This window comes from Monomorium pharaonis, chromosome 6 (assembly GCF_013373865.1).
Source record: "Monomorium pharaonis isolate MP-MQ-018 chromosome 6, ASM1337386v2, whole genome shotgun sequence".
NCBI lineage: Eukaryota > Metazoa > Arthropoda > Insecta > Hymenoptera > Formicidae > Monomorium > Monomorium pharaonis.
In genome coordinates this window covers 23,300,806-23,313,555 of record NC_050472.1, presented here as the reverse complement: position 1 = coordinate 23,313,555, position 12,750 = coordinate 23,300,806, and the positions used below count along the sequence as shown (strand labels likewise).

General features: G+C 35.7%; 1 protein-coding gene across 1 annotated transcript; it reads right to left on the bottom strand.

Annotated features, from left to right (window-relative positions):
* Positions 1 to 10,664: 10,664 nt before the first annotated feature.
* LOC118646381 lies at positions 10,665 to 12,443 on the bottom strand. The gene has a single exon (XM_036289085.1). The coding sequence runs from the start codon at positions 12,441 to 12,443 to the stop codon at positions 10,665 to 10,667; it is 1,779 nt and encodes a 592-aa protein (XP_036144978.1).
* Positions 12,444 to 12,750: the final 307 nt, after the last annotated feature.

The following is a 12,750-nucleotide window of genomic DNA, read 5'->3' as shown; positions in this document are numbered from 1 at the left end:
ACCCCGAATGCCCGGACCTTAACGGATAGTTGGAAACTCCGGGAGCAGGTGGCTTTGGTGTCGTGCCCCCCCCGAACCAAACCGAACCGAACCGCTTCGGAAACCCCTTCCCCCGTTTCCTCTCGCCCCTATCCTTACCATCTTTGGTAGGGAAGAGCGCGACCCGGCCTGGTCATTCTTTTCGCATCGCATCTGACAACGGAGTTACCGGGTGCTGAGAGTTCTTTTAAATCCCGAATGCTTTTCTCGTCCCTCCTTTCTCACGAGCGCACCACCACCCGTCCTCGCCTTGATCGTCCGTCGCCGATCACCCTCTCTCCCGTAACTGATCTCCCACACGGTCGCTAAGTTTTCTCCTGGTATACGTGATCTCGTAGAGTCATCCCGCTATCGGAAAGACAATCGCTCCCGCTCTTTCGGCGTTCCTCCGGCGTTTCGTAAGACCGAGGGTTTTATCACCAATGGGAACAACCTGCGGAATCGCATCGCGTAATCGATGCGCAAGATGTCAATGGATGATTATTGCAGCTGGGTACCTGCATTTTACATGCAAACGAATATGATTGTAATCCTATATACCGCTGCTCGCTCACGCAATTAAATAACCATTTATGTGGCCCGCGCGCAGCGTGATTATACATTAAATCACAGTCTGATATTCAGGGCAAATAAATAGTCGCGAATTATGCGACGCGGGAAATCGTAACTGCCCACGCTGAACAAGCTAAAAGAGCATGTACATGCGCTTTCCTGGTGCATTCGAGCGTGGCATTGGATTTCACAAAAAATAGAGAACAGAACTGTGACGGACCCGTTGTGCCTCGTGGAGCGCGATTTCACGAGTTCTAAAAAAGAATTATGCCACGTCATAAATGGCGATTGTACGTAGAAGAAAATAATTGCTCGAATATCCACCAAATGTATAATTGCTGTATATTACAGTCGATTGAATATTCTGCACTTTACGTTAATGCAAAATGTCAAGTTTTTAATGAATAAATGTAAGACAATGTGGAGTTTAAGTTAATGCAAATTATAAATGTTTTTAATCCTTAAATATGTTGAAGCACTTATATTAAATTATTGAATATTTTTTGTTTAATATTTAAAAAAGTATATATATATATATGTGTTTTTTTATAAGATCGTATTTTAATTTATTATTCCTTTTATCTTCACAGTAAAGTGTAATAAAAAAGTTTTTAGTGTGGAAAGGATTAACTAACGAAGATGATTCTCTTTTTTTTTCACATATCAGTCTTGTAGGTCAGTGAGATTTCAGAAGATCAACTTCATTTTTTCAAGTAGAAATCTTTATTTTTTATTGTGTTTTTAATTCTTTAAAAACAAACACTTTCTGTAATTAGTAATTTTTTACTAAAATTCTTAGTTTCAAGATATTGAAATACTTCAAAACTTTAAAATTGCTGAAACTACATATTCACTTCAAAGTTCTAAACCCGCTAAAATCATCTACTTATGATGCCAATATTTCAAATGATGAAAAGTCAACCATATTGAAAGTCTAGAAAATGAATTAGTCAAACATCATAAATATTGAAATATGATGCTAATGGATTATATAGTTGTAAAATAATTTCCTTTTTATATTTTTCTATTTGTAAATTTTACTTTGAGAATATTTTGTTGGTTGTTTTTATCGAAATTTTATGAATACCGCTACTAACTAATTAAAATTTATATGTCAATTATTACGTCAAATAAATATGGATTTTGTCAAACATATTCCTGTTTATTTCGACTTCCATTAACGGTACATGTAATTCGCTAATTATAGTCGATTGCTTGTTACATATATGTCAATTAGGTATGTCTGCAACTATGTATATATATCTATCATAGCGATGGCAATCGATCATCAAAGCATTCAACTTATTAAAATTGATCAATCGATCAGCTTATGTATATCTAATTAAAATTAACATTTTTAAATTAAACTTATATCGCTTTTGAAGCACATCTTAATTATTATGACAGATTACTCGTAACAATATAAATATTATTATTAAATTACAGCAAGCATTTCTAAATCAAATGTCAAAACAACGTATATATTAACTACAAATTTATAAAAGCATAAATAAAATAAATTTAAATATAAATTTATAAAATCATTTAAAAATATAAGAGATTATTTAAATATTATTTAAAAATATAAAAGATAATTTAAATTGCTTCGTTACTTACATATTTTTAATTACAGTATAAATATTAATTCTATTCTATTTGTGTTAGAATGTGTTTATCCGATTAGAAGATGAAGGTATATATCAAAACGTATATATATGTATAAAACGTCACAGAAACTAAAGTTTAAATCAATCGGGGTCGCGTCAAGGAGAGTGCAATCATGAGTTTATAGCTTCTCGATGAAAGTAAATGGCGGAACAAGTCCTGTCCGGCAATGCTGAACGATCAAAGACACGAACTTGACGAACTATTGAGTACGCCTTCGACCTGATTAATTCTCTCGGCACGTGTACGAGCTCCATTTGCTACAAAGTGCCCTTTGTTCATTATTTTATAATTTGATTTAAAAGTGTGTGACTTGAAATTATATAAATTAAAGATAAAAAAAAAATAATTTTAATTGTTATACTAAACCAAAAATAATCTATTGTATATTTAATGTGTTCTATATATTAAATATTAATTAAATTCTTGCTTTTTCATTTTTTGTGTACATATATAATACACATTATATCAATAATTGTAGAATAATTTTTTTTTCATGTACAATTATAACGCAATAAACAATTATAATATATATGGTTTACTTTAATATAAACAAGTAACCTTATACAAGGCCGATTTATGTTAAAGGATATTTTGTTTTACTCTTGATGCTTCAAATGTAATATTTTATCATATTTTTTATTATATAGTATTAAACAAAATTTATTTTAAAAATTTAAGTCAAGCCTTGCTAAAATTAATTAAATTGTAATTAAATTATAATATATAATACAATTCGTATAATATATACCGTAATTCCGTACATACTTTCATAGTAACATGTGATTAACAATGTAAAGTGTACATCATCCATTCATCGATCATTTTAGATTCAATGCACATTCAAGTTTTTCGCGTTAAGTGTGATAAAGTTTTACATTAATCTTTGTTAAAATGCACGTTCGTATTCTGCAAAAGATAAATAAGTCGTTAAATAGTCGCGATAGAGCAAATTTTCTTACTTCGTCGCGCTAAATGTGGGAGATAAAGCGGGCTTAAAAATTAAGACTTAGCCGTTGAGCTCATAGCACTATGTTATCCGCTTAATGAATATATATGCAAGAAATATGCAGCACAGATAACAAGGTAACCTTGCATAACAAGATAACCGTTTAACTAAAAAACTCGAAGCTTCCGCTAATAAGTCATAACTGCCGGTGCGTGCATCCATCGCGCCGTGTATTCGCGTGTACCATCGAGAACCTGACTCGCGATACACACGTTAGACTTCAACCAGATTTCGGTAGTAAATCTGAGTTTACAAGGGGGAGATTCAACGGTGCCCAGGGCCAGCGCAAAATTTATGTGCAGCCGTTCTCCCCAGTTATGCAGGTAGATGCACGGTAGCAACGCTTTTCTCCCTGGCATCTCTCGCGTCGGCCTTTGTAATGTATCGCGAGCGATAGATGCATCGTATCTCGATTATACGCTCAGAGTGGGAGTGCTTTTGCCGGGTGCTGCAGCTGATTGACACTTCAGAACGTTTCACGCGTTCACCGTGCGTGACATCGTTAAAACGAATTTACAGCGCGCTAAGCAGGATTTATGGAACTGCCAAACTTCACGATACATTCTCTTGCAAGTTAAATGCAGATCGCAGGAAAAACAACGTAGGTAAGAAACGTCAAAGGGTGCGAAATACTCGGTAAGCATTGCGTCGCACCGTATCGCGCCGGCCGCTTCGGCGGCGACGATTGTGTGTGATTTACCGTGCATGCTATTATTATTACCCAGTAGCATAGTAATAAAGTAGGCTAATTAAAGAAGAAATCTTAGAAATGTAGAGTCGCAGTCTCATTTCTCTTGTAATAGCACAAAATCACGGTACCATTCTCATCTAAGATAACAGGGCGCCGAGACCGTTTTGTCAGGATCCTCTTGACGTCGGGAACGTGAGATCGTTATTTCATTATGGTTAATTTGAGACTGAGTGCGCTCATGGGGAGGCCAACGAGATAACAGAGGAATTCCCGTCATTAGAGGGACGCATCTAGTGAAGATTAACGAGCTCTTTGCAGCATAATATCATGTGTGTGCACCACATGTCAAATATAATATTTATTTATTCCTATAACGTCTCCATATAAAATGACACAATGCTTTTTAGTATTCAGTCTTTATCAAAAAGGAATCAACCTGTTACAAGCACTACTGTCAGCAATCAGATAACGTATCAGATAACGTATGAATATCTTTTATTGGCATAAAGTAAATGAACACTGTAAATCAATTTATGTCTCTTTTTAATGTTACTTTGTGACTTTTAGAAATATAATAATAACTTATTTTATTTTCTGATTTAAACACATTTTATATCTGTCTTTTTTAACATAAAAATTTAGCTAACAAAAAACTAAAACATATTTTTAAAATATAAAGGATAAGAATAAGAGAAAAGAATCTTCTTTAAAGCCTGTAAATTATTATGTATTAATATTGTAAAAAAAAGGAATAAGGGTTGCTAGTCGTCGGATTATTGATCCACTGTCATTCCGTTATTCCTTGCACGCCTGAGAATAAATAAGTAAATGGAGTATAACATGTTTACGTTCATATCAAAAATTGCAATGCATTATACAGATAAATACAAAGATAACATGTGATTATTTTTTTGTGACTTGTGTATCGTAAAATAGAGAGTGATACGGAGACAAATATGGAAATATAATAAAGTTTTCATGTTTATATAATATCGCATGACACATAAGTAAAATATAAATAAGAATTCATATGTTAACATCAATATCGAATTCTATGATTGGGCGAATTTAGCCAGAAAGGAATAGGGTTGTCGACGCAACGCCAATATTGGCTTGGAGGATTGGCTGATCAAGTCGTGTTCCTGTACGGAATCTTGTTTGCTTCACGTAGCTTTTATATTGAATCGCTTGTATTTCGCGAAAATCTCACGTATTGGTTGCTAAATTAGATTAGACAGCATCCGATGGGACAGAATGCGTTTTGTTTCGCAAGTTACAAGTTTTCAATGTTATATTGTCTCACGTATTCTATGATTACGTGCAACAAATTTGGATTTGTACCTATTTATTTATAATTTCAAAAAAAAAATCTTATTAAAAAAAGTATTAAAAAATATTTTGCTGTATTAACATTTAATGAGAATACTAGTAGCAATATCTTTCTTCTATTAAAAACATATTTCTTTTACAAAGTAGCGTTTGGAGAAATTACAGTCATCAAAGTATAAAAAGAAACACATTTTTAAAGCTAAATTATAAAAGATAATATTAAATGGATCATTAAATTTTAAAATAATAATTGCTTTTACACTGAATTCTGTGATGATCGCACATAATACGTTGTGAATAATCCTAGATAAGGGCAGTACTGACATGTCCGCATCAATAGTTACTTAGGCTATATGTACTTTCCTTCAAATGCTATCTACAATTGCTACAGTTCGCAGACTGGATATCAGAATTTCAATCCTTGTTGAGTGCATATATATGTAACAGTACATACCACAACTTCTTAATAGATTTAGAGGAATGCCACATAAACTTCAATAAACTTCTCAGTATATCGCAATCACTACCTGCAATCATTATGTTATAATCTTTTAATTACCATCTTCCGCGAATTATTCTTAAATCACTTTATCCCCTCCCATACATCTCGAAAACAATATTTAGAATATTTGCGCTACGAAAAAAGCGGAAACGTGCAAAAAAGAAGAAAAAAAGAAACAGTAGAAGAAAGGGAAATCATGGAGGGGCTCGGCCTCGTAAGATTTATGAGGACCAACTAGGTCTTTGCTGTGGACTCTGTGTGTACTTACGACCCTAAGATATTGCGGTCGTTTTCCTTTGGTCAGGCAAGCCGAGAAAGTCAGTGGGCGCACCGTTCGTCTGACTCCTTTTTGCCCCATGAACGATCGGGCCTTCTGCCCTCCCTTCGTTCCCTCAACCCTACCATCAATTCATTGGATTTTTAGCAGCGAACGGTTATAACCGCCACTATCGCGTGAAATGTGCCCCCACCGAGTTAAAAATTGGCTTCTAATATGATATATGCCGGTCACCATATGGCCGAGAGAGTGCCGCAAAACGGACGATATTTTCAGTTTCTTCGAATAGCGCTTATTTCCACCTTCTCTCGTTCTCGAACCTACTCTCTTTCTCCCACGTTCGTCTATGCTCATTCCTACCTTTCTCCCCTTCATCGCTCTCCTCTCGCAACAGTCTCTCCGTTCTCCCTTGTGCAATCCTCCCCCTTTTTCCGCCGTTCTCTAACGTATTATTGGAAAGCGATAGTATTTTCGTGCCGGCGGTTCTCTTATGGCGCGGTCATATTTCATGACCCTATTCTGGAGAGGCGAGAACACGAGCAACGGAGGAAGGGTAGCAGACAGGGATAACGGGCAGGAATACGGGTACATTTAATATGCAATTGCCGAGCGCGCTACTGGAGGATAAACCTCTTGAAAGATCGACGCGAATCAGGGTCACGTGGTACCTTCGAGTCGCGCTTAAGACGAGATCTGGTCCTTGCACGTGAGCAAGATTCAACTTAAAAAAAAAGTCTCAAATGTCAAAATCTTACAACGAGACGTACTTAAGATAAAGTAAGATAACGTACTTGGCTAAATTTATCTATGAGTTACAGTTACAGCTGTAAAAAGACAAAATATTTAAATTTCTCCCTCAGTGTCCGCATTATAATTTATACAAGCATGTGCAACGGGAATTTATTCTCTCGCGATATGCACATAAGATTTTGTTCGGTTATTTTTCCTACAAATTGTTTGCTATTAATTTTATCATAGAAATGGAGGGAAAGAAATACGTTTAGTCATAAGAATCTATTACACTTTGTAGCCACGGTTCGTTTGTAAAAGCACAGTATTGAAAGTAACTTTCTGAGTTCCTAGCAAATTAAGTACAAAATTATACAAAGAGGAAAGAATCTTGGGTCTAGTATATATCTACGAATTGAGAGAAAGGGAGAAAGGAAAGGGACGGATATCCCTTCTTCGTAGTTACCGACAATTCAGATTAAACGAGGCCGATTAATCGCATCTAATTGCACAACTCGGGACGAACTATTAATTCTCGTTTGAGAGGGTAGGATTACCAATCACTAAGTAGATCCAGTCGTCATCTAGTCAAATTTTCTCTATTATATTCTTATATTTAATACACAAAAAATACTTCAAGACGATCGTTGTAAGCAATTTGCATTTAATATAAAACTATATACTTTTTTAATTATTTATACAAATCGGTTTTTGTTAATATTAATATAATGCAATGTTTAGTTTCCGAGAAATAAGATGTCACTTTAAGAAGCTTATGTCAGCTTTGACGACTTTCTTCTATAGAGCATTTTATATATTTGTATATTGCCTTAAAATTGTACAAATTAAAACGTAAAAAAATATTTTGTATTAATTGTTTAGTTTTATTTAACAAAAGATGTGTCAAATGATTAAATAGGATATAAATTGCTAAATGTAATAAAATAATCGCTAGTAAAATTTTTGATAGTAAATGTGAGGTATGGTTGGCAGCGAAAGAAATAAAATTGTAAGACTGAATGAAGAGTGGAATATATAGGGACATCGAAGAAATATAATTTATTTATGGTAGACAGCGCGAGTGATAAAAGTCTTAGCAAACGAGACTGAAATTGAGCCAGACATTGTTCTTTATTACGGAGACTTGTCGGTGTTTGAGTGGCTTGCATAATGCATTGCGGTTTGGCACCGGTATAATTAAAATCTTTATTTTACCTTTTTTCATTTTATGCAGTTATCGATTACCGAGAGTAACTTATCTTTTTAAATAATATTATGTAAATCCCGTAAAACTCTGTGCAAAAAATTTTGGAATAATATATTTACAGCGACACATGTCATAAACAGATTATTATAATTTAAATAATAAAATTATTAAATACTTTTAAATTGTAATAATTGTAATAATTAGAAATGTCATTTAATTATTTAGTGTCACTTTTTTGTCAATAAAATTTTTAAAATAAAATAAATATAATCATATTTTTATTTAAATATGCAAAAGTAGAAAAGTGTTTTTTAAACATGTTTAAAAAATGTTATTTTAAATATATTAGACCATAATAATTAAAATTTTTTATGCATCTTTATGCATTAATTTTTACTTTGAAAGAATAAATGGCGCAATATTTTTATTTGAATGACTAACATGTCCCAATGTGATTACCGTTATTACTCATATGGATCAATCAATTATGCAAACTATATAATTATTCAAACAACGGAACGATAAGCATTAGTAAACGGTACTTTACATTTATATATTCATTTGATTTATACATATTTAAATACATTCCAATTTGTCACATTCTAAAAAATTCGTGTAAAATTATATAAATACTATGTGTAAAATTTACACAATTGATAGTAAAATATATAAAATTTTTTATTTTTATTTCTAATTGTGCAAATATAATTTTTTATTTAATATAAATATATATTTGTACAATTAAAGATAAAGTAATTATACGTATATAGTATATAGATATTCAATCATATCTGATACAGTAAATACTTATAAATTTAGTCGCGGTGCATTAGATATATCTAAAAATAATACATATTTATTGCATATTACACGGAATAATTACAGAAGTTAATTAACGCATTTATTTTAAATTAAAATATTTTTTTCATAAATTAACATTTTACATCGATATGTACCCAAATCTTTTCCCATGTTACGCAAAAAAAAATTTAAAGATTTAACTTTTTTAAGTTATAGTCAGATTAAGTAAAATCGTTATAGCGCGATCGATACTTCCTTGCGTAGGGTAATTTATACGATAACGGTCAGCTATCTAAAACTTAGCACGGATTCAGAATATCGCGCGCGGAAATGATCTCATCGTAAAGATTGCACAAGAACGGCACGCCGAGTTCTCCGTGTGAAGTGACCTCGTCAGATCGATTCAATTCCGGGCAATGAGCGACGTGGAGGAGAAGAGCGAACAAAACTAGACGAGCTCGCCTGCCGATCTCTTCCATCTCTCGACGAGAGAGGATCAACGCCGGATAATAGGATTTTTTGACATGCGAGAGACTATTCTACTGAATGGGCCTAGGGAAAAAATCGTGCTTATTGCTGACTTCGCGGAAACGACTTACGCATCGCTGCGTACAAGAATAATGTGATATGAACTCTGGTAACGTCAGCTGCTTCGCTTCACTTCATATTTCTGGTTACCATTGCCTCATGTTGCTTCATATATCTATGTGTTACATGCGTCTACTTTATTTTTATTTTTTTTCTACGTGATGATACTTTCTCCAATTCAATAAGTATATTAATAGGAAAACGTCGCTTTCATTTAAAAAGTAATTAGTAACATGCACAATAAATATCAAAAACAAGTTATTATGCCTTTTAGAACAAAATATTTGTACAATTCGTAATTTAAGAGAGATTCTCAATGTAATTAATGTTTATCTTAATTAATTTAAAAAGTGGGATATCTACGAGATTTTGCATGTAATAGAGATTTAAATAAACAACAGAAAATGCTTATTTAATTCTTATAACTGCATGTAAATACATATAATATGAGTATAACGAAACCAACATATCGATCAAGTTTAATTAAATAGTATTTATTATACCAAATGTATCGTCGAAACCTTCCGGTAAGGATAAGTTCCGCTATTTCGATTTTTTGGTGGGAGGTTGAATAAATGAAACGTTTGATTGAGCTCAGGGACAAACCTTTATTGCTCGTAGGGGAAAAGCCTTACGGCATAAAAACCCCTCAGTGATTATACGAGTTAGTAATGCTTCGACTACTCGTATCGTTATAACGTTCGTATTATAATTCGTATTATACGCGGGTACGCGGGGCCCCGGTACGCGAGTCAGACTCGCTACACTGCAACTGCGGGATAACCCTGACAGTTGGTGAATTGTCTTATGATAAACGTTCGAAGGTTATATAAATGTATATACTAAAACAATTACACGAATAATCGCACTGACTTTAGACTAAATACGTGACCGTACTAGACGAGATCTCGCACAGAAGTGAGTATCCTTTTCGCTGACCCTACGTAACCCGCTACCCCTACCTTGTAAGGTAGGCGGTCATAGATTCACGGTCATTCGTTGTTTTACACCGTGGGCGGTCACAAGTTGCATCATCTTGTCTAACATCCCCACTTCACGCTACGGGAACTTCTCGCTTGTTCTGGAATTTTCTAAATCTGTTCTACGGAACATCCTCCCCCCGTTGAGAGGTAGCGATCAACATATGAAAAATGATGTATTATTACATAATATAATGTCGATACGTCACTGTATACGTCCTTCGGGTTGGCGCTTATCCGAATGCGATTATTACATAACTGTCGTAAGAAAAAACAATGGACAAGTTCGCTTAAACTACGAATCGGTTGTTAAAGGGCACAATAATTTCGTGTTTCGCTTGAAGATTCCTTGAGAAGTCTTGACGCTGGCTACTCTGACCAGCCCGTCGTCTCCAGGATGTAGCTCCACAATCCGCCCAAGCTGCCACCGCATGCACGGTAAATTTTTGTCGATAATTATGACAATCGAGTCACGTTTCAGTTCGGTATTGGACTTGGTCCATTTTTGTCGTCGTTGTAATTCCGTCAGATATTCGACGTGCCATTTGCGCCAAAAGTCTTGTCGGGCCTTGGATATCAGTCGCCAGGAAGTAAGGCGATTCTCTGGAACATATAAGTAATTATTTTCAGGTAGCATCGTGAGCGGTCGCCCCACTAAAAGGTGTGCAGGCGTTAAAGCCAGGGGGTCATTAGGGTCGGTAGATATAGGGCACAAAGGCCGTGAGTTTAGTATGGCTTCGATTTCAATGGCTAGCGTATTGAGTTCTTCATATGTGAATAAGCGGTCTCCTATCACTCGTTTGAAGTGATGCTTAAATGACTTGACTGCAGCCTCCCAAATGCCCCCGAAATGGGGAGAGAGGGGAGGGTTAAAGTGCCAAGAAATTTTGTTTGTAGTCGCAAATTCGTTTATTTGAGTCTTAAATTCGGCTGATTCATATAGGGCGTACCATTCGCGTAATTGATTATTAGCACCTATGAAATTTGTGCCATTGTCCGAATATATGTGTGCTGGGATGGCTCTACGTCCCATGAACCGTTTTAATGCCGCTAGAAATGCTTCCGTGGACAGGTCGCTAACGATCTCGATATGAACGGCTTTTGATGACATACAAATGAAAACGCATCCGTATACTTTGACTCGGCCTCTGTTCCGTTGCTTTTTCTCCTTTACGAACATTGGTCCGAAGAAATCGAGTCCCGTATGATTAAATGCGATCGATTCGTTCAATCTTGATTTTGGTAAGTCGGCCATTTTATACTCAACAGGTGACGCGCGGAATCTAATGCAGCGTACGCATTGTCTCACTATCTTTCGTATCTGATTCTTTCCGTCTAATAACCAAAAGCGATAACGTACTGCATAAAGTGTCGTTTGGATGCCGGCGTGATAATTTTTTTCGTGAACGTTTTTAATAATTAGATCAGTTACGTGATGATGTGACGGTAATAATATCGGGTGTTTTTGCGAAATGGGAATGGCGGCATTTCGCAGCCTGCCACCCACGCGAAGTAAACCTGATTGATCTAGTATTGGACTTAACGATGCTAATTTTGAGCCCTTTACGTCTTGTGAATTTGAAATTCTAGTAATCTCATTCGCGAATTGTTCATTCTGTATCAGTTTTAGTATTCGGACCTCCGCCTCGCATACCTCTTGTATCGTAAGCGCGCCTTTATTTCGGTTTGACGGTAACATTCGTAAGCCATACGCAATGGCGCGAGTTAATCGCGTATAGGAGGAAAATCCGTCGTATATGTATCTTGTTTCGAGTTTTGAGGATAGTAGACAAACGGCCTTTTTTAACCCGGGCAGATCTTTAATGGGGATTTCAATTGACTCTGGCCAATTCTCTTCGGGCCGGCTTAGCCACGCGGGGCCGTCGAACCACGATTCATTTTTTAAGAACTCCCGCGGGAACTGACTTCGCGACAACGCGTCCGCCGGATTATGTTCGGATTTTATATGCCGCCACTCGAGACCGTCTGTTATCTTTTGAATTTCCCCCACTCGATTCGCTTCAAATACCTTAAGTGTCGCGGGGGCCTTCTTTAGCCAATGAAGTACAATCATAGAATCGCACCAAAAAGTAATTTTGTTCGGGCACGAATTCCATGAATTCGACACTTCCTTAAACAATCTTGCGAGTGTTAAGGCCCCGCACAATTCAAGTCGCGGAATTGTTGTTTCTTTAAGGGGGGGCCACGCGTGTCTTAGAGCACCATAACCGCACGAGGGTGTTGCCCTGTTCGTCGCAGGACCGTACGTATAAGCAGGCGCCGTATCCTATCTTGCTAGCGTCGCAAAAACCGTGTACCTGCACGCTTTTGGGATTATTAATTATTAATTGACGCGGAATAGTTAGTCCGTCGATCATATT

Coding starts and splice junctions, on each gene's coding strand:
- LOC118646381 (XM_036289085.1), bottom strand. CDS start 12,443: ATGATTGTACTTCATTGGCTAAAGAAGGCCCCCGCGACACTTAAGGTA.